The following is a 22349-nucleotide window of genomic DNA, read 5'->3' as shown; positions in this document are numbered from 1 at the left end:
GCTCCCAAATGCCATGAACAGTGGGCATGAAAACAATGGTGCCCTTGCAGGATGCCCTGGGACTGGGGTCGCAGATTGCGCAGCCCCGATCCTGTGTGATCTGGGACTTGAAAATCGGAGTTCTCTGTCCTCCGCCAAGCGCCTAAGGTAAAATGTTTGCAGTGTTTGCTCACTGATTCCCCGTGCTTGACTGGAAACCACGGAGACCCAGCCGCCATCGCTCTTTGTCTTGGAGCATCTTGGCGGGGCTGCAGGCTGGGACCCCAAGCTGAGACACCAGAACTGGGACACGGCAGTGGCAGGGCAGCAGTGGCCGTTGGGGCCCTGGGCAAGAGGGTCATTTGGGGCTCCTCACAGGTTTAATTTTTTAAGTCGGACAGTTCAATTTCACTTTGCCCTAGCCATGAAACTGCAGTGATGGTATCTTTATACAATATTGATAATACAAATATTCAGTGTGATTAATTTGTATAAAGCATGGGGCCTCAGCGGTTGCCCAGTTTGCCCTCCCTAAGGCCGCTACTGGGGAGGGTCCCTTGTGCAAGCGAAGGGGGTTTGCTCTGACAAGGTGCAGCAGCTGCCCTGGGGCCGAGAGGCCGCATTGGTGAGGCTGGGCCTCAGCCGCGGTTCCGCACTTTCTCCCCGGTCCCTAGGCCGAGCCGCCGGCCAGCCCCGCTCGCTCCCAGCAGCTCCTCGAGCCCCCCCCACGCCTGCCTGCGACAAGACACACCTCTGCCGCCTCATTGGGCAGCTCCCCCCGCTGATTTGCATAGCTTCCTGCCTGCCAATCAGGAGCCGCTAGCTGTTTTGCATATGGGACGCCGGCCACTCAGCGAGCGCGGGGGCCGGGCCACCACGTGCTGTTGCTAAGCTTCGGCTTCTAAATTGTTACTATCGCGGCCAGCCAATCGCAGCACCGCTCGGATCTGTCAACATTCTCTCCCCGAGCCAGGGGGGAAGGGGAGGGGGGCGCTCCCCTCTCCCGATTGGCTGTGCCTCGGGTACCAGGCCCGCCCCACGACAGAACCTCCGCGGCCCATTGGCCGGCGCGGCTGCCCGTTACTTTTGTGTCAAAGTAGTTTATATAGGGGGACTTGGAAGTCCCCAGCGCTGAACCCGGAGCGGTGGCGGGCGCTGCGGGGCCGGGGCAGAGCCGCCAGCGCACAGCCCGCCATGGAGCTCAACTCCCTGCTCATCCTCCTGGAAGCAGCTGAGTATCTGGAGAGAAGAGACCGAGGTACCGCGGGGCTGCGGGCAGGTGGTCCCGCGCCCTCCTGCCCCGGCTGCCCCAGTGCACGGGGCGCTCCCGCGCCGGTGGGAGGTTTCTTTCCGAGGGAGGGTGCTGCCCCTGCCCCTGCCCCTGCCCCTGCCCCTGCCCGGAGAGATGCGCGGGCGCCGCTGACGCCAACTTTGTCCCCAGAAGCAGAGCACGGCTACGCCTCGGTGCTGCCCTTCGACAGCGACTATTCCCGCAAGAAGAGCAAGGGCGGCCCCATGGCCCGGAAATCCCAGAGCAACAGGTAAGGGGCGCGGGGCCGGGGACCCCGGGCCGCCCCGTGCGGGCTCCCCCCGCCTCGCGGCGCCATCTTCTCCGGCTCTGTTTTGATCTGCTATAAACACTGCCACGCGTACACCGCCTCGGCGCTGCGGGCCCTGCCCCGCTCCCGGGCCGCCGCTCGCGGCGCGGCCCTGCCCGGCTCCCCCGCCCGCCCGCGACCCCCCCGGTCATTTCGAGGCAGCAGATGCCCCCCTCCCCCGCGCACCCCTCTGCTTTTTTGTTTTTCCACAGCTGGGACCCAGAGGAGCCGCCTGGCTGCTGCTGAGGGAAGGAATGTAGCAAATATTGAACTTGAACTTGCCTGCCTCTTTTATTTTTTTTTAAGTGCTTGGGGTGAGCTGGGTCTGCGGCGGTCTGACCCCTGTCCTCGGCGCCTGCTTGGTGGTTTTTTCGGCCGTTTCTGCGGCGGCCCCTGCCTGCGCCACGAGGGCATTGGCCGTGCGCAGGCTCTGCCGGGCTGCCCGGGCAGTGCCCAGGGTGCGCTGCGTACGTGTGGCGGGCGCTCCTAAAGATGCAGCGCCTCCTGATGTGGGAACCTCCTTCGCTCGCCCTGTAAGGCCCTTTCCCAGAGAAGCAAACATGCCCAGATGGGCACCGCCACCTCCTCCGACGTGTAGGGGCGTCTCGCCCCGCAACATGTCTCCTTCACAAGCGTGGGGGTTGTTGCCAGTCCCTCCGGAAGAGGCATAAAGGATCTCGACTTGCATGGGATTTATTCTCCAAATCGGAGAAAAGTTGGTCTCAGCACGCAGGTAATGGCACTGCTCCAGATTTGCACTGGGGAAATGGAAGGTGGAAAAAGGCCCGGTGGTGGTTAGTTAATTTAAAAAGCAGTCGTGGCCCTTATGACATCTACCACTGCTTGCAGCTACCACTGCAGGGCAACGTGGAGGAGTAAGGGGACTAAAATCTTCCCCCATCATGCATTTAAAACCAAGCTGATACCTTTGGGTGTAGGAATTGCAGCATTGCTTTTTATTAAGTGCCATATCTCACACTGGTGTGTAAAAACCTCTCTAGATGCTTTCCCAGGAGGGGGTTTAGGCATGTTATAGAGACAGTTTTTTTCCATATGCAGATTCACTATTTTGTGCAGAAGGATAAATATGATCTTGGAAGATTAACCCAGGCAACTAACCTGAGCAGAACTTGATGCTTTCCAGCTGTATTGTTCATTGCTTTGTCCCAAGCCCCATTTTTGCCCTTTGTGTGCTGGAAATCTTTATTACTAGGGGAACCATTGGTCCATCATTTCTCTTCTTGGGTTTCTCGTTGTCCACTGCAATGAAGTCATTTGTTTGGATTGTAAGCTGCTTTCGTGAATTTTTAGGAGAGGATTTGTAAGCTATCAAATGCGATAGAATTAATATTTCTTCTTACAGATTGGTAGCATTATTAAAACAAGCACACATCCCTGCTTGCAGTTCCCATTCTGCCTGCTTGATGTTTCTCAATTTTTTTTGTTCCAGTCTGACTCTTGTTACACTCTCATGTGATTGTTATGTATTTAAAAAGGCATTTCTTTTCTGTTAGCAGTATTTATTATAGCCGGGAAGGGTAAATTCCTAGTGTGAGGCAAACTACCTCTATAGAGGGGATTCAAATGTGGCTGAGGTCATGGATTTGGTCACACACTATAGTTCCTTGTGAATATTTGTCTACATGCAGGGAACAAACATGCTACTGAGCAACTCTCCAGTGTGCCAAAATAGAGGCCTCTAACTGGAAATAGCCCTGTGGTACAATAAAGAATCAAGGCCCACGGGCAGTGTTTCCTGAGGACTTCAGTGTGTGATTGCCTACTTTGCCTGTTTGTATCTGTTATAAAATGCTAGGCTTTTCTCAAGAACTTAAATTTGGGTCGGGGGAGCAGAGCGGGAGATGTACATTTCAACACATGATCACCAGTTCAAACAGCACTGTTGGTGCCAGGTATTGTGTATAAAGCCTCCGAATTTGATTGTAACACTCACTAAGACCATCCAATCAAATCTTCAGAAAGCAATTCAAGGATTAAGAAGGATAGACAGCAGGCCAGAATTTAGAGGGTTCTGGGTGGTGCAAGATAAAATGATCCAAATCAGGCCTGGTGCTGGCCAGAAGGTCCGAATGTGGAACTCCAGATACATGCAGACATGATTGTGTCCATGTCTGGAGAGCCCCACCTTAGTGTCATGATTTAACTAGTGTGTGTGGGTTGGGGGGGGGTGAGTGGGGGAGTAGATCATCACATGCTGCAAAATTACAGGACATGATCTTTTTTCCAGTAGCTTGGTTCTTTTATAGCCCCATTTTTTCCAGGATCCTCAGGTCTGAAAACTGACCTGTGATTGGATTGTCTTGGGTAGAAATAAAATCACATAAAGAGTTGCTTTAAAGCATGAGGAACACTTTTTAATGTTGGGATCATTCAGAGCTCGGGAAAAGAACTGTGAAAAACTTAACCAACCGTACATTTTTAGAAATTAGTATGAGAAATTTCCATCCAAATTACACTTCCTTTTAAAAGTATGGGTTACTGGAAACAGGTGCTTATAGGGAAAAGTGCCTCTTCAGCCCTGCCTTTGATCACTCCTGGCATGCTGGAAGGCTTGACTGTCAAACCATTTGTAATTTTTGCATTTGTTTGCTGTTGATTTTGATCACATTAAAATTTGTCAAGTAATCTCTTTGTAGTGCAAGGGAAAACATGGTCATGCAACATGAAAGCAGCAGTTTGTACACCATGTTCTACCATATTTGTCCCATATCTGTATCACATATCACATTTGTTTATGTTGAGCTGATCTGCACATTCCCTTTTTAATGTACAGTTCCCTACCCTAGTGTGAGCCTATTTATGCTTTCCTACTTCTCACAAAGCAGATATGAAAGTTATTTTTCTGTGCTGTTTCTTTGTTCATACCATGTCTTCTATTAACGTTCAAAAGCGTTCTCCTCGGATACTGTTGACCAGAAAAATGCAGTAGCAGATGAGATGGGATTTTTGTTTTATAGTCGGAATGGATGATTTGAGGCCCAAGCCTGTAATGGTCTTTCCAGGGGAGGGGAGGTAAAACTAGGTATGGTGGTGTAATATTGAGAGCTATGAACTATTTGATTATTGTGCAATAAATATCTTCTTTCGCTTGAATAATAACCATAATTCCTACAAGCAATGCAGTGGGGGACATTCAGATCCTTGCTAAGGTAGTCAGAATGAAAACAGGCTTAAAGAAAGAATATCCAGATATAATCGAGTTGTGCCTCTGAGGTTTTACTAGCAAATGCTAAACATTCAAATGGCTTTTTCACCGAGTGCAGTTTGATGCAGTGAAATGGATGTATTGCAGATGTCGACAATACATTCAGAGGGAATAGTTCAAAGAAACAGTGAAGTTCAGGAGTAAAGCGGTCATTACTGTCGATAGGAATAGATTGTAGTTTGCAGATGATTCAAGCTTTCTTGTTTTGTTTCCTGTTTGTAATGACGACCTAGCAGAGAGAAACCTATGGAATTTGGTGTCTATATAACAGGAAGACCTGGTAGTTTGAGCTGAGCCCCTGGGGACACTATCCCTCATCACCCCCCATGAGGTCCTGGAGTCTGATCGGCACTCCCTCGCACCGTGATCTGTCTCTTCCACCTGTCTAACACCCTGCTATGCTCAAGCAGGCTCCTTTTACACTGACTTCATGAGTCTAAAAGACTGTACCAAGCAGTGGGAGATAAGGCCTGATGTATGTCTTGTGCCCCCGTGAAAGGATCAAAAATGAGGTAAAACGCAGACTAAAAACCTTACTGTTAGATACCTATCAACTGAGGTCACTGCTAAATGTACTGGTAGAGCAGGGATTTGGATGTCTGTGGTGTAGTGTGCTTGCCCTGGTAACTTGAGATGTGAAAAAGAAGGAAAATGAAAGCAAAACGTGGGTTTATAACACATCCTCTGTATCTTTTAGAATGAGCCAATATTTATATTAATGTCTTGTATGGGGTGTATGATATGCTGTGCTCTGTCAAAGGGGTATGTATTAAAGAGAGCGTTGGGTCAAAACTGTATTGGAACCTGTGTTAGGATCCAATAGTTTAACGTTGGCCTGCTGTGACTAGCAGCAGTGCCCACACAGAGCAATGCAGGGATCAGGGCCTGTTTCTGTTTGGTGGGGTGTGTGTGTGTGTGTTTGTTTGTTTGTCTGTTAAATGAAAACCCAAGAGGAAAATTCCTAAATCCGGAATGAGAAAACCCCGTGTTTCTAGTTTTGCAAAGCTTGGGTGGATTTGGGGGTCAAGTGATTCCCAAATCCTTTAGCACATGTGTCTTAGCAGGCAGGTGTGCTTGAAGGAGCTCCATGAAAGTGGAACAAGAACTTCAAGTTGAAAGTCAGCAATCTTCTGTCTCTTGCTATCTGCATCTCTGCTACATTGTAGACTCTCTTTAGGTGATCACATGCCATTTCTTAAACAATATCTTGTTACATTTGTGTGTGTGTGTGTGTGTGTGTTTGCCTCTTCTGTCTTCCCTTGTACCACAGCCTGGATAAGGGATTTTGGCATTTTGTGAAACCTTCCACATGTTTTATGTTTTAACCTAGATTCGTATATCTGTTATATTTTCAGTGCAGAAACTCTACCTCTTCCTCACCTGGCTTTGAAAATGCTGTGTGGTGCTGGGTGGGATTTCTTGGCATGGCAGACCCTTCTTGAGTGACTTACCTGTTGACCCCAGGAAAATGGCTCACTTTAGTGCTCTCAAGCCTACGCTAGAAGGCCCTAGCATAGGCAGACTGGAAACCACCATTTTAAAGATGCTGTTGTTTATGTTTGTTGCCATACATGTGTGAGCAACACTGGGAGCTGTCAGGCAAACATCTGGCAGACACCACTGTTCTAAACACCACATCTGCTACTGCTAGGCCCATCTACTTAATGAGAACATTTCAGATGAGTTTTCTAATGTATTACTTTTTGTGGCTGTTTTGACCTGCAGTGGTTCCTAGATCACAGTGGTTCCTAGAGCACAAGGTACAACAGGAGGATGCTTCAGATGGGTGGAAAGAGTTGGAGAAGATTATTTCTGTGGACGCACAGAACTGAGCTTGCTGCCAGCAAAGCCCTTGTCAGCTAGTAGGCAAGGCCTTAGTGTGTTAACTCTTGACTTGGGTGCTTCCTGACTTCATACTGCTTACACAGGTAGTCTCAAGAGTTCAGTGATGCTGCGACTAAAATGTAAGTTGCTAGGAATATTCCTCTCTTTAAACAGGGGAAAAACAGCTTCTGTCTCAAGCATTGGGAGCCTCTGCTGGCTTGTAAGATGTTGCAAAGACAGCATGTAAATTCTCTAATCAAAAATTATTTGGCTATACAGCACCTGGCTGCAGTTATGCCTGGTACTAGATTGGAACTACAGAAGAAAACATCTCTTCAAACTTTATTTGACAATTTGTGTATTAGTAGAATTGGAGCATAGACTTTCATACCCATTTAACTACTTGGTAGTATATAAATGAATAGTAATACTGTCTCCAGTCAACAGCAGTCCTTAACCTTTGCAGCAGTGGTATGGAGTGGGACAAAGCAGCCAGGTTTTATTGTAGATCTGATCTCCCTTTCATTCTGGATTATTTTCTCTGTATAGAAAATGTTTGTTCCTGGCGTTCCCCTGTCCCTTCCCTTCCGCTCCTTCTCTGCCCGGGGCCGCCCACAAACAGTCTTGCAGAACACTAACAAAAGGGGCCAGTTTAAAACTGCTTTAATTGTTTGGTGCAAGCACGTGTGGAAACCAGCCTTTGCATTTCTTTCCCCCTCTCTGGGTTTTATGGAAAGCAGAAGGTATATCATAAAGGGCAGATGTTTTTTTTTCCCCTGTGCAGTGCTCTGTGCTTCACAAAACTGAAGAGGGAGATGAGCAGAAATAATTAGAGAGCTTTATCTTAGAGAAAGGTGCAGCCCTTCCTAATTAACCCTCACAGCCCATCTGTGAGGCAGGTACTGTAGAAATATTAATTACCCTCTTGTAGAGAAGAGCCGGCAGGTGGCGTATTTGATCCCAAATTTTTTATTTTCTAGATAGGTATTTAAAGTGCTAGGCCTTTGCAGCCAAGGCCTTTCACTTATTTGAGCTGCTGAAGAATGTAGCTACTAGTAGTTCTTTGCACATATATACCCATTTGATTATGGGTAGGTCCCATACGTGCATGACAGTCAGGTATGCATTAATTGTTCCTAATGTAAAGCAACCTACTTTCTCAGATTTTGTTCCCTGACAGAGTCCTGGATGCTTGAACATGCCTCTGGATCTGGAAGTAGGTTAAACCACTTCCCACTGTGGTGACTGTAGCTGCTGTAGTGCCGTGCTACGGACAGGCTTCGGAGTTCTACGGCTAGGCAGCTACCTCCTGAACCAGAAGCAGCATAGCTGCATTTACAGAGCCCAGTGCCTGGGCTAATTCACTCTGCCCCTCACCGGTGCCAGTTAGTGTAGTCATGAATGTTCACACAGTCAGTGCTGAGAGGCTGACCTAAATAGCTGGCATAAGCATGGCCCCACATGAACACAGCTATCCCAAGTCTGGTTCAGGGGGTAGCCTGCAGGAGTTGCTGTGTTCCTGTGGCCCCAGCAGTTTCCTGCTGTCTTCTCAGGATGCAGCAGGACCCTGTCGGCCTCCTGTCTGGGACTAATTTTCAAACTTGGGATGAAAGTTCTATTTCAGGAGACCCTTGGGGATACTGGGCTCCCTCCCTCCCTCCCTCCCCCCCCAGTTTGGGGCAGTCCTGGAGAGTCTGAGCCAGAGTAGGAGGTGTAGGTATTTCACTCAAAGGCTTGCTTAACTGTGTGCATACCTTGGACTCTGGAGACCTGTTGTAGCTTAATCAAGCAGTTTGAAACTGCATTTGTATCTTCATACACACTGCATTTTAGCCATCCTTGTATTAATTCAGCTGGGCATATTTCTCAGAATCCCTTGTTTAAGGGTTTCCCTACTTCTGCTGTCTTTCCACCCAACCTACAGCATAAAGTTACCTCTGTTTAGTCTAATTAGCTGAGAGTGTCAGCTGTCTAGTCTCCTATAGCAGAGACCCTAGAGAAGGATGGTGGAATTGTTTGGCTATGTGTAGTGGGTCACATGCATTGCTGCCGTAACCCCAGTAAACTTCTATGAAGTTGTATGTAGTAGGGATGAATTTAGCCCAACCTATATTTTATTTGCCTTGTAAAATGTTTTGTGAGCAATGCCTTTACAAGGGTACATTTGAGAGGGCGTTGGGAGCGTTTCCCTGCCAAAAGATTTTTGCCTGTGTGTTTGCATAAACACTGGGTTGATATGACATTGCTCTTTTTCCTTGGGGACTAATTTCAATCAATCAGTCAATCAATTGATCAATCTTTTGAGGTCAGATTGAAAATAAAAAAATAATGTATCCCTTTATAATCTTTTTGTTATCAAACTGATAAATGGTAGGTAATATTTGTGTCTTACCAAGGACTGTTTAAATAGTTTTTTTGTATTTATTTTAAGCAGGAAATGTTGTGTTGTACACATACTGCTGTTAAGTGATATGCTTCAGACATGGCACATTCCAGGATAACGGGATTTTTCCTTTTAAAAAAGGGGGCGGCAGAAACAACCCAGTGACACACATTATTTAATTCCATTTCTTTTAAAGTCAGGGAGAGTCTTTTCATAGAAGTTGGACTGGGCTCACAAACCCCAATCCTGCAAGCACTTCTACTTCTTCCCCTTCTCTTTGCATCCCTGTTAAATTCAGTGAAGTTAGGGCCATAGTAAGTACAAGATCTGGTATTAATTTGGAATGAACTGCTTAGGGATTTTTTAAAGCCATGATTCCTGTACATGATTGTTACTCTTTTTGTCTCTCTGCAGCCCAGACAGGTATGGCACTGGCAGGATTTGCATCAATAACGCTGAGATGCACTGCAGCATCTCTGTTGGGGGTTAAGAGCAGCCTATGTGAAAGCTTATAGGAGGAATCCCCAGCTCTATACTGTACGCCTAGCTACACAAGTTAACTGTAAAGTTCATAGCCCATTCAAAGGAATCAACAAGGCACTCTGTCAGCACACATAATGCACAGATATAGGTTAGGTTTAAAGCATGCTCTAGGGCTTATGCAGAGGTGGGCATGTGGCCTGTGAGGCCTTTCTATCTGGCCTGTGGGGCCCCTAAAAAATTCAGAAAATTAATGTTTATCTGCCCCAGCTGCCTGTCATGTGTCCCTTGATGGCTTCCCAAAACTTGGTATATGGCTCTCTGCCCAATATAATTGCCCGCCCCTAGTTTATAGTATTGTTCAACATAATTTGTCCATGTGGATCCTGACACTGCAATAAGTGACACCTTAAAATCTGCTGCCACCGTCATATCCTTGATCTTTTACCTACTGGAATAATCTGTGTCTAATTTGACAAAACTAGACCTACTAGTCCGGGCAGCTACTGGTTGGAAGCAGTAACAACTTCAATTTTAGAAATGGTTATAACGTCAACAGAATAAGTAAATGCAATTAACACTTCCAGCTAGATCAGTGAAAATAAAATGTGCCAATAGAAATTGAGGCAGTGTTCCCACTATTAAAAAACCCTCCATCAATTACCCTACTATTTAAAAACAAAATCATAATTGTCTCGTCAATAAAACAGTGACCTTTGTAGTCAATTTAGGAATGTTTGTTCTAAACATCAGTTTAGAAGACAGGCATTTTTTTTTCATATTGATGCTTAGATGATGGCTTTTCTGCAAAACTGTATAGAGATTTTTCCTCCTGCTTCTCTGAGGGTTTTGGAGAAACTTAAGTTCTGATTCTTATTTCTATTACTTTTTCCTATATACATTTTTCATTTCTTTGATCAGTTAGGGCAGGGTCTGGAAACCTTTTCCAGCTGTGGACTGGAACAATCCAGCAGCTTCAGTCCAGCATAGGCCTGGTGGCTTCAGCAGCGCGTCAGCCCAAGTGGGAATTGCCTGTACCTGTGCTGGGTTCAGGGAGCTGGAAGCTGTGCTGGCACTGTCTCTTTTCCTGGCTGGCACGTGAGCTGCACTGGTGCTGGGCAACTGGGAACTGCACGTGCATTGCTGCTGCTGCCACTTCCCCCCAGCTTCCTGCTCTCCAGCTGGGGCATGATCACAATGGCCGAGCAGCTTGACACTGCATCCACATCACTGCCAGCTCGGCCTCTCCTCTACCAGCTGCAGACTAAGTGCAACTGGAAGCTGCTCAGTACCGACTTAGTTCTTCACTGGCTGGAAGTGGCATCCCTGCTAAAGTCAGAGGGCAGGGGTGGAGAGAAGTGGCAGCAATGCAGGCACTGCTCCTAGCTGCCTGGCCCCAGCACAGCTTCTCACTACCTAGCTCCAGCATGAGCATGGGCAGAGGCAAGACCATCTGGATCTGCAGGCAACATCCAGTAGCTCCACAGGCCAGGTTCAGTCTGTGGGCTATATGTTTCTGACCCTGAGTTGGAACTCTTCCCTTTGTTCTTAATTTCTTTTTGGCTGAAAATTCTGTGGTTTGTTACTTTTACTATATTGGTCAAATTCAGATGAAGTTGAGCCTGAATACCCTGTAGAAAACATCTGTGTAAATCATATAATTTGTGTGTGAAAAAAATGCTCACTCCAGTTGTGTGGCTACATAATCAAGGGAAATAACTAAAAGAGACTGGCCCATTGAAGACTTTGGGAAGAGGCATTAAAGCAACCAATTTGAAATGAAGTGTGTTAAGGGAAGAAGGGAAAGAATCAAGGGAAGGATTCCTCCAACCTCCCTATCTGTAGTTTTTTGATAGCTGTTTTGGGAGCCACATAAGTGACAGTGTTCATTCACTCTTGAGAAATCCAAAAATCATTCTAAAACTAATACTTCTTTTTTCTTTTTAATAGGTCATCGCACAACGAGCTAGAAAAACATAGGTAAGTCACAAGCAAAACATGCAATAATCTAAAAAAGTATTGCTGGACATGAGAGTGGCTGCAGATAGAAAGGGATACTGTGCTGGAAATGCTGAGTTACCTGTGTAGTGTATTGAATGAGCAATCTGAACTTCTCAGGGTGACAAAGTTAAGTGGATTTCTCTAGTATTCAGTACGCTGGCAATGGCATTTCTCAAATACTGTAGTAATGATTGGTTAATTCTGAACCTTACAAATGTAGCAATGCTATTAAAGAAGCTAATTCCACTAACTGCTTGTTAGTAAACTTGATGTGTTACAAACAATATAAACTGAGGTACAGTGGTTAGGCTTTAAGAATCGGGAAGAATACATCGTGTAGAATTACTCTGAAAGTCAATTTCTGTATGCTTTTTAGTGGTCACCTTTAGCCTTATACTGAAACTCCTGCAGGTGAATTTCTCATTAAGTCAGCTTCCTTGCTGAGATGGGTTTCATCCAGAAGATTGTGTTCCAGGCTGGAAACCAGCAACTTGTGAGCTGCAACTGTGGTAGTGTTTCTTGAATGCTGTGAAAAAAATGTGTATATGTGTCAGTGAAGTTCAGGATCGCTTCTTTTTTTTTTTTTTTTAAGGTCAGAATTTCTAACAGCCTTTTCCTGCCTGTGCCAGCAGCTGCCCATGCAAAAGTTGTGTGCATGTCTGGGAAGTCCTGTTTGCCATCTGCTGTATGTGACTTATGTGTAGGTGGGCTCTTCAGCAATAGTGACTCCTTAAGATATACTGACTATAGCAGATGGGACATACCTTACACTTCCTTTCAGCCTGTAGGTTCAGTTTTCTTTCACGTCTCTAACACTGTGGTTCTCAGACTTTTTAGAGTTGAGGTATGCCTTGACAGATTCGAGGCACCCCTCAGAAAATGCCATGTCTTAGTTTTCACTCAGGTTTTGACTACAGAAAATATTAGAGCAATTCTTTTGCTGCAAAGAAATCAGAAAGACCACAACAGTTAAGATGTTTTTAACACTATGGATTCCTGTTTGAAAACTCTGGGTTTGTCTTGTGAATCACATGTGTGCACCTAACAGTGATAACATTGCATGGCACCCTGCAGCGCCCTTGAAAGGATCTCAAGGCATGCCAGGTTGCACCCTGGTTGAGAATCACTGCTGTAACACCACAGCGTGGCCTGTCTTTCTGCTCATTTAGTGAGCGTCTGCTGAACTTTGGGCATTGCAAGAAGGGTGTGTGGCAAGTGTATAACCCTGAACCTAGATCCATTTGTATGCCTCCGAATACGAGAAAGGTGCTATTACTGAGGAAGGTGAATCTGTAACACTGACACTTCCTCTCCAGTCTTGTCCTGCAGTTGGATGTATGCACTTAAATAGCTGTTTGCCATTAGAATTCCCCTCATAGGAACTGCTGGCTGGAAGTAGCTTCCCAGATCTGGAACGCTAGTTTCCTCACACATTTCCTTTCATTTCTGTAGTTTAAACTTGACGTGACTGGATCCTGGCCCACACTAGCCCATTATCATCTCTGTGACAGGAGAAACTGGGGAAGCTTGTGGCCCTCTTTGCAGTTCTGAGCAGCGGGGCACTGTGCACTGGCAAAGACATGTATGTGCAGCAGGCTAAATGATAGACTTGGATGGATCGTTAGATGAATACCTGAGACCAAGCTCTCGTGTCTTTCAGTTACCTTTGTGTGATCCTACAGGAATTTTTGAGGGAACAATTTTGCCCTAAATACTTATCCCTTTCATTCTTTCATTTTCCTCCTCTATGCAGTCTCATCCTTGCTTCCCCTCCTCTGTCACCATTGATCTGCAATGTCTGTAATGAGCGCCCCTCTCCCCAATTCCTCTTTATTAACACAGCATGTGGCTTCCTTTTCCTCCTTCTGCACGAGTCCTGAGTGTGTTTGAGCAGCACAGCAGAGACAAGGTTTTAGTATCTCATGCAGGTGCAGAAACAGAAGTCTTTTTATCATTCAGGTGAAGTTTCTCATTTGAGTTCTGCAGCATACCCACTTCGTACATGTGAGTTCCATAGTGTTTGCCCCGTTGGCTTTTCCCCTTGGCAGTTTGCTCACTTTCACTTTGGCACTTTGAGAGAGAGTCTCATTGTGTCACTGATGTTTCATTGCAAGTACACACTGCAGGCCCTGAAGTTGTATATACTTAGAGCCAAGTTTTCAGGTATCATAATCCCATTTATGAACATGAATGTGCCAAATTTGTATTTGTGTGTGTGTGTGCGCAAACCAGTACTCATATCAACTGAGTGCCTCAAATTCCACTTCCGCACCCATTATCTGTGTTGAACAAATATGTGCCATTTTGAAATGTATAAACAATATTTAGCTATACACAATTTACAGATACTCATTTTTGTTAATGTTTCATTCAAATTCATCAAATATCCCCAGAATGGTTAGTGATTTACAGTTGTAATAAGTCTCTGTAGCTTCATGAAGCTCCATGACCGCAGAGTTTGCTTCCTGTTGCAGAGGTAGTAGGTATTCCCTCTCCAGAAGCTGTAGAGCATCTGTTGATGATTCCATATATGCTTCTTTTCCAGGACCAGTGACTTTGACTCAGCATGGTCAGGTTGCTTTTTGGCTCAAGTACCCTTGGCGAATCTGACTAAAATTTCCATCTTTGTTGGCCAGGAAGGAAAAAAGGAGACCAAAACTATCTTCTGCCTGCATTGGTGTCCTCTAATAATGGTGGATAAGTTAGTCCGCTCCCCAACATGCTAGTAGCAACTGAAAAAATTTATCCAACTCTATTCATATCCCCAGCTGGAGTCTGTGAGATGGGTGTGGAGCTGGAAAGGAGGAAAATGGCTTTCTGAATTCCCCACCCACCTTTTTCAACAAGGCCATCCATCCAGAGTTGGAATAAAACAGACAGTTGTAGTAGCTCCCCACTGGTATGCAGTATCACTCAGGTTGTGCAGAAATCATCCCCCTGTAAAGTCAGTAGCAGAATCTCCTTCATTGACCTCAGTGAGACCAGAACTGTTCCACCTGGCCTTTGCACCTTTGTTTCCAGGAGAAGCTGTGAAGGGTCAAATCAGGAAGGGATGTAGCACAAGCCACGTCTCCTGCCTTTTTTAGGCTTACCAGAGGACCCTAATGGATGCAGGAGAGTACATGCATGCCATAGCTCTTCTAGGTCTGGCTTATCATGAGGCACATTAGGACACTTTTACCTGGTGATAGCAGTAGTGACACCTGGTTCAGAACCACTGAGATAAGTTGAGGCAGCACAACACTGTTTCTCAACCAGGGGAACCAGCAAATTCAAAAAAATCTGGGGAGACTCTCTATATAAAGTGTAGACATTAAAAAGAACCCAACTCTTTGGTATCAGTTCAGCTGTTCTGGGGCTTCTTTGTAACTTAAACTCTCATTTTCTGGGTGCATGGTTTATTTTCTGTGCTCTTGCTAGGACATTGAGAGTAGTACAAATAGATGGATGCATTTGTGTAGGGGCCTAGGTGAGGTGACCCTGGATGTCCTTCCACCCCTGTGATTCTATGAAAGCAACAGAGTGCTAATTCCAAGAGCCTCTTAATTATTTGCTAGGCTTCAGTGATGAACAGGGTACTTGTCAGGAACCAGTACATAAGTCAGTAGAGAAGATGAAAGGAAAAGAAAATGGATGGTTCAGGGCCATTGGCTTCTAATTACACTGCTAATAGAATGCTGTTACAAGGATTTATCTATCTGTTGGCAATTGATGCCCAAATAAGAAATGGTTGAGGAAGAAACCTTGCCTTATTCCAAGAACAGGGAGCGTCCTACAAGGAATTTAGCTAGTTATAACTGATCAGTTAGGTATAACTGGCTGTTGCTGGTACCACTGCAAGCCTGCAGCATTCTTTCACTGCAGCTGAGTGGCACTCAGAAAAGTGTGAAATGTCTTCCTTCATTGCAAACATCAAAGACAATATTTGCAATCAGATCCTTGCAGCCATGTACTTCACTGAACAGCATAAATAAGTAGCAAATCCATCAATAGTAATAAAACCTTATTTTTGCAAAGCAATTTTTGATCCTTAAAGGCAAATTCACTCCAGCCCATGATTACTGTAAGTGTAGAATGAAATTCAGTTTTCGTAAAGTAGAAACAACGGCTTGGTAGGGATGTGACTAAAGTCTATCCTATCGACTGGCTCATCTTTACACTTCTGTCCTTCGAAACAAGTAGGACCTAATATTATGACTAATTGTTCATACAAGAGGCATGGCACTTAGATGGATTTGTATTTATTTTCTACATTGCTGTAATGCAGAACTGGTTATTTTCTTCTCAAGGCTGCATCAAAGGCCCTGTTTCTTATAAAATGTAGCTAGTGACTCATCTGCCCTGTACTGTTCATGTATGGGCTTGTTCTGTACAAGGTGCAGGGGAATATAATGGAAAGTGTCACTTCTGTATGGTGCTGCATGTGTTCCTTTAGCTGCAGGAGGTCTCTTAAGGAATCATCTTGATCAGCTAGTCTTTATGCAGTAGATGCTATTTCCCCCTCATCTGTTGCGGTGATGGTCATTATGCACTGCAGTATAGGATTGGATCTTTTGAATGTTGCGGCATTAGGAGACCAGCCAAGGACATTTTTGTAGCTGAGTCTCTGAAAATAGCTTTTTTTCAGTGGATAGATTACTTGGTTGTGAAGCAGGCTCAGTTTAGCACAACTGTGCTCTAGAAATTTCAAGAAAAAATCAAAGTGATTCCTTAAGATGCTTAAATTGTAGCAACTTCCACATGGTAGGGCCAAATTTGTCTTCACACTAACTTCAGCAAGTGCTTTGCTTGGCTAAAGACTGCAAGACTTAGCAGGTAAAGAGAGTTGTGAGGGAATTTCATTTTTTAACAAAGCACTGAATTTTTATTTATTTTTAAAAATTGGGAGTAGGTCCTCAGGTGCTTAGAATTGCCTTAGCCCTGTTGAACCAACCCAGGATCTTTCCTAGGAAGAACTGGGCACGTATGAGGCCGAAGGAGGCAAATCAGCTCTTAGGACTGAACCCTTCAAAGGACTCTGGCATCTCAGCATTGAGAGTCGCAACACCTGAGACTGAGTCGAATCAATGGCCCCAAGTTTGGTTCCTGTACTTCCTATCCTGTGTAGGAGGAGGTAGTTCAGAATAGATGGGAGCCACAGAAGCCAGCATGCTGAGCTAACTGATGTGTTAAGTCCTGCCCCCTTTCCACGGTTTAGGTCCCTTGTTTTGCACTGCCCCTGGGTACTGCGTCCCTGACCCCTCTCTTGGGCCAGGTACAGAGATTACCCTTTTACCTGTATAAGTGCTTGGAAACTGGTCTATACCTGTAACAGAACCGAAGTTTGGCACACAAAATGGTCTATATCTGTAACAGACCAGAAGTTCAGCGCACACAGACTGGTGTAAAAATGGCAGAACCTGGTCTAAGATTTGTCCCCCTCCACCAAAGGGTGAATGTGTGTTTTGTTTGCTGCTGATCTAAACTATGCTGCTTACAGAAAATGGTGCAACTTAGATCGATTCCACGTTTTGCTTTTTGATATGGCTGCACCTAGCCTTGAAAGTTGACACTTGCATCCTGACTTCCAAGACAAGAGGAGAAGCTGTTCTCTTATTTCGGGGCCTGGCAGAGCAGGGGTGATGCCGCGGTGGTTAGAACACCCCCCTATCCTGCGGGAAGCCTGGGTCCCTCCTGTGTTTTAGCCACTGACTGCCACCTCCCATGAGTACACCCTGTCCACCAGGCAAGAGCCTGTCCCAGTGTGATTCCTTCTGTGGCTAATGGGATCACAAGCCTAGTGCAGTGCAGCTTTACAAGGGCTTTCAAACAAATCACTAATCTTCCCAAGTAAACTTTTTTGTTGTGGGGGGAGAAGAGGGAAAAGGAGGGGATCAAACCTACAATATTGGCAGATAAAACTAAAAACAGTCACTACACTGGGAAAGCACTCAATACAGTGTCTTATGAAATACTAATTGCAAAATTAATGTAAATCAGTCTGGCCATGAATCCAGTCATAGGGATTGGATTCTGGTTACATTTTTATAAAGGGTAGAGTTAAACTGTCAATCAGTATGAGTTGGGTGAAGTTGTCTGTAATAAGGTGCCTTGAGATCAGTATTTTGATCTTTTAATATGTCATAAAGCAAAGGTGCACTAAAAAATATGTTAATGAAATCAACAGATGTTACTATATCTGTTCTGGATTACAAGAGAAAAAAGCCAGTCAAGGGGGCTGCGCCTCAGTCTGGGTTTAGTTTTTAATTATCATTAGCTCCATTTTATAAGCAGTTTTTGATTGCAGCATGTAGGTGCCATTATGTAGCACAGAGATCTATAATGGATGCAAGGCAGAGACCAGTGTTCCTGGTGTATGTACTTTAAACCATCTAATGATGTGTTTACACAGTTGGCAGGCCACTTAGAGCAGCTCCTTCTGCTTCTAGGTGAACTCCAACCCCACTCCACGTCTGACTTTCCTTTACAGAAGACTCCTTCTATGCCACTCCAAGTATAAAGGGGCTTTCAAGTGGAACTGTAAATCGCATGAAAATCCCCTTTACTCTGCCAGACCTGTGTAACACACCTGAGCGTTAAGGATACTTGGGCTCCCAGAGCTGTACAGTGAACCATTTTTCCTTCTCGAATTGCACTTTGGCTCTGCCTGCTGAAAGCGGAGCGGGCGCTCAGAGCTTTGCACTGCAGTCCCAGGCCTGTGTCAAGGCCCTGCATAAGCCCAAGGAGGAAGCACCATGTTGTATCCTCTATGCTGCAATAAATCCTGCGGGTGTCACTGCAGCTAACGTGTTTGTTGCTGGTCCCTGACTTGGCCACCTGTAAAAGGGAGCTGCGCCGCTCCGCTTTCCAGACTCGGCGCTGTTTCGGAAGCAGGGATGGGTCGTGCGTGGAAAGTTGTTGAAACAGAGCTACACATCGAGCGAACGCCGACATCTGGAACGTGCATGTGAACTTGCATTTTTGGATGAAGTTTTAAACAAACAGTCTGTAAAACAAAACCATATTTACAGAAACACTTCCTCAGCCAAGTGGTCATGTTTGTCTCTCAGTTAAAGCAGCTTATAAGCAGATTGAAGGCAGCTCTACGTGTTTGACTCTGTGGTGCTATGGGGCATAGATGGGGCCGTGTACTCGGGTACCTGCTGGCCACTCGCAGATAGGCAGCTAAATGCAGGGCTAGCCGCTTCGCTCTCCGTACATACGTGCCCCCTTGTTACAGCCCCTCATTCATCTGAGGACTGGCCTGGGGTCCCTTCTGGGTTGACTGCTGCTGTCCCTTCGGTGACTGGAGGTTTGCTGTTGAACTGCTGTTTTCCCCTTCAGCATGTGAGACATGCAGCCCTTTCACAGAAAGGAGACTTCAAGCCAGATTGAGAAATAGGGTTTAGGTCCCCACAGTTGCAAATAGGTGCCTCCATACACTATTCAAGGGTGTCTAGGCACCCACTTCCCATAGATGTCTTTGTTCAGAGACAGCCTCGTGTTGGTGAGGAAAACAGGTTGGTCGGTTTTGTATTTCTGCCATCCCAGCAGAGACAACATGGTCAAGGCTGAGATGGGGCCAGATTTTTAAAGGTATTTAGGCAGCTAATGGCCTTTGAGGACCTGTCCCCTGTAGTTTAGTTTTGCACGTCATCAATAGAACGGTTTGCTAAATCCCAATCAGTTCCCTCTGTGGAAACCCACAGGAAGCAATGGATTTAGATGGGCATCACGTGGCATAACTTGATGCCAAGGTTGGGGAGGGTCACAAGTCTAACTGAAGGCCTAATTTAGGTGGTAAAACCTTTATTATTGAATACAGCTTCAGAAGAAATGAAGCCAGCTCAAAGCCCAGACTTGAAGTTCAGTTCACAGGATGGGCAGGGGGGAGGGATGATTTTGGATGGTATCCTGAGCACCGAATCACTGATAAATAATAATTAGTACAGTCAGTTTGCTGAACAGACCCAAAGGAAACAGCTTTGAGTTCAAACCTTCAGTCAGATTTCTTTGCTTTCCTACGTGGAAGTAGAATCCCTGGCATTATTCTCAACATAATGCATATAAATAATAATCCTGTCCTGAGCACTGAGCCCTTAAACATTTCTTTGAACAGACGGAAAATGGATAGGCAGCCTTTTTAGAGTGAAATTTTCTGGATCTCACCATGTAGCTGATAAGTTTTCTTCATGTCAGTGATCGTTTTAAGGGAGGAAGAGAAAGAGGTACTTATTTGTGTTAGGCTGAATTCAGGAAGAAGGCAAGTGAAGGTGTATCTTATAGGCTAACTAAATCGGAGATGCATATGTTTTCATGATCCTGGGTACACTTGATCAGATGCTGTCCTGAATGACATTTGAAGTGAGCTCAGGCCCACAAAAGCTTTGGTTTAGTTAGTTTATCAGGTGCATCTCTACCCTGCTGTCTGAGGAAGGAAAACAGTTCAGAATCTCTCCTTGCCGTGGGAAATGTGGTGTTTGTGAACTGCATTGAATAAAAATGTGGCCTGCTCTAAAACTGAGCACTGGACTTACTGGGCTCAGTACAACATGCACGTTTCTGTTACAGCTTGTACAATTTGACGCCTTTTGAATTCTCCTTGGCTGGGGCTTGCACATAACTATCATTGTCTTGAATTTATGGCACAAAATTCTTTCAAAAGTTAATTTGTTTTCACTCCATTCTTTCCTGAAGCGGATGAAGTAGTTTCAGTGGGGGCAGATGGTGGTCCAGTGCCACTCTCAGTGTTTGGGATTTCAGTGGGAATAAGCACAGGCCTGTCTGCAAATAATGCTGGGCCCAGTGTCTGTGACTGGCTGCTAGGAAGCATGCAGCTCCAGTTCCAGAAATAGTACAAGGCAGGGACAGTTAGCCTCGCGGAGAGCATTATGCTTTTCATTACCGTTATTATCTCTTCCTCTGAGATTAATTTGGGTCATTACTTTGAACACCTCTGGTCCAGCTAAATCAACCTCTTTTTGTTGCAGACAAATGATTGGAAGGGTTTTTTAGCTTTTTGAGGTAGTTTTGTTTTGTTTTAGAGTTTAATAAATTAAAATGAACTTTGCATTATTTTAAATGTGTTGGCAAAGCTCTCCTTTAGTTCAAAACACAGCAGTAGGAGGTTGTTAAGGACTTGGCGGTCATTGGCTTGCTCAACGTCTGAAGTTAAGCTGTTCCATAAACTTACACGAGTTATTGTAGCCAGGCATATGGCACTCTGGAGACTAGACCAGAACAAATGTGCTGTACATGACTGCCACCCAGGAAGATGGGGGAATGGGTATTCAAGAAAGGACAGAGCTGTGGGGTGCGCACACGTCCCAGTTCTTCTGTTATACTCTTGGCCTTAAAACTGGACCTAGTGTTGCAGGTTGCATGCCTACTCCATGCAGGTGCTGTGCCCTGCAAAAAATAATATATAAATGTTCCTACCCATCAGGGAAGGAGGCAGAGAAGGGAGACCTAGTGTCAGGGAGAGATCCAGAAGCAGCTTCTCTGCAGCTTCTCAGAGACCCCAGATGGAGACATCTGCAGGCTCCAGGAGCAGGTGTGCGGGAAGCGTGACCCCGCGGGGGGAGCTGTGTCTGCAGGAAGGATTGCCAGGAAGTGCTGCTGGCAGAGAATGGTAGGCTTCCCTCTACCTGCTGGCCAGAGCCCCTGGGGGATTTGTGGCCAGTGAGTTTTTGATTTTCCTTTTGATTTTTAAACTTTTTGGATGAGGCTCATCTGGGACCTGCCGGACCCTCAGTTGCTAGGGTGGTGTAGGTGCTGTTGAACACCTGACAATAAAATGAGGCAACTTAATTAAAGCTGAAACACAAAGCATCCTTTCATCTGTATTTACTTACCTAGTTAAACATACAGGTAGCATGCCCTATTCTAGCCCCTTGACCACTCAGAAGAGCACTTGTGCTTTTAGCTTACAACAGCAGTCAGTAAGATTTTTTTTTTAGTGGAAGTCTGGAATAACCTGGCTTGGGTCCCAGGTGGGCCGGCACTGAGGCCTGGCCACTGTTGCTTTTCCCAGCTATAGCATGGGCTGACACCTAACCCTATTGCAGAAACTGCAGCTTTTGACTGACGAGGCAGCTTGTGAAGTGCAGGTTTCTAATACACTAGGGTCATATGGTGATTGTAGCATCAGTGTTCTTGCTGAGAGCGCTCACCAGCCATTGCTTTGCAGACCGTGTCACGAAAAGGTGTTTCTTCCAGGGGGCTAGGGAGCATCAGACCTGCTTTGTCACACTTTTTTTTTTATCAATGTTAAAGTCTCAGCATTAGACAAAAGGCAGAAAACTGAAATTGCTCCATGATTGACTTTTGCCTACAAGTGCTCAAGCTTGTAGCATTGTTACTTTTAGAAACTTTGAGTACTGAGGAGGAAATAAGGAGAGCAGAGCGTTCTGGCAAAGAGAGGAGCAACAAACAACAGTAAATAAAGCTTCTGTTTGGACATGGAAAAAATTCCCCTTCCCTCTCTACAGTGTTTTCCAGAGATGATGAGCACCCAGATCCTTGCAGAAGCCAGTGGGAGCTAAGGGCTCTTGTTATCGCTGCAAACCAGAGGATATTCATTTGGATGGCTAAAAATAGATTTAGATGCCTAACTTGCCTTTGAATGCCTAGATCAGAAAACTGTGCTCCAAGATGCTGCAACCGCTTTAGCTGTATCATGCCTATGATCCCTAGGGGAAATCTTGTATGCCTGTAGTATTTACCTATTGCATGGATGGCCCTTAGAAGTAAACACAGGGTATCTAAATACCATTTAACATTGTAATAGGATATGGGGAACTCATCTCTTGCCACAGTAAAAGTGTAACATTTTTATCCCTCACTCTGTATAGTTTACCTCCCCATTCTTCACTCAAAT

The 22349-nt window shown here is 45.5% G+C and overlaps 1 protein-coding gene across 3 annotated transcripts in view; it reads left to right on the top strand.

Moving 5' to 3' along the window:
• Positions 1-1076: 1076 nt before the first annotated feature.
• The window catches only part of MXD4 (MAX dimerization protein 4), a 53239-nt gene continuing 31966 nt past the window's right edge, over positions 1077-22349 (top strand). Inside the window, exons 1-3 of one of the 3 annotated variants that reach the window (XM_090035429.1) lie at positions 1077-1237; positions 1424-1520; positions 11441-11470. In XM_090035429.1, the coding sequence (XP_089891555.1) occupies positions 1174-1237; positions 1424-1520; positions 11441-11470 (191 nt within the window). In that variant the 5' untranslated portion in view covers positions 1077-1173. Of the gene's footprint in view, positions 1238-1420; positions 1521-1753; positions 2311-11440; positions 11471-22349 lie in introns of those variants that run through there. The other 2 variants (XM_090035428.1, XM_090035430.1) reach the window with 2 other exon arrangements.

This window comes from Crocodylus siamensis, chromosome 2 (genome assembly GCF_052110815.1).
Source record: "Crocodylus siamensis isolate JL-2025a chromosome 2, ASM5211081v1, whole genome shotgun sequence".
Taxonomy (NCBI): domain Eukaryota; kingdom Metazoa; phylum Chordata; order Crocodylia; family Crocodylidae; genus Crocodylus; species Crocodylus siamensis.
Note: the sequence above shows the minus strand (reverse complement) of the source record. Positions and strands in the feature narration are given on the sequence as shown.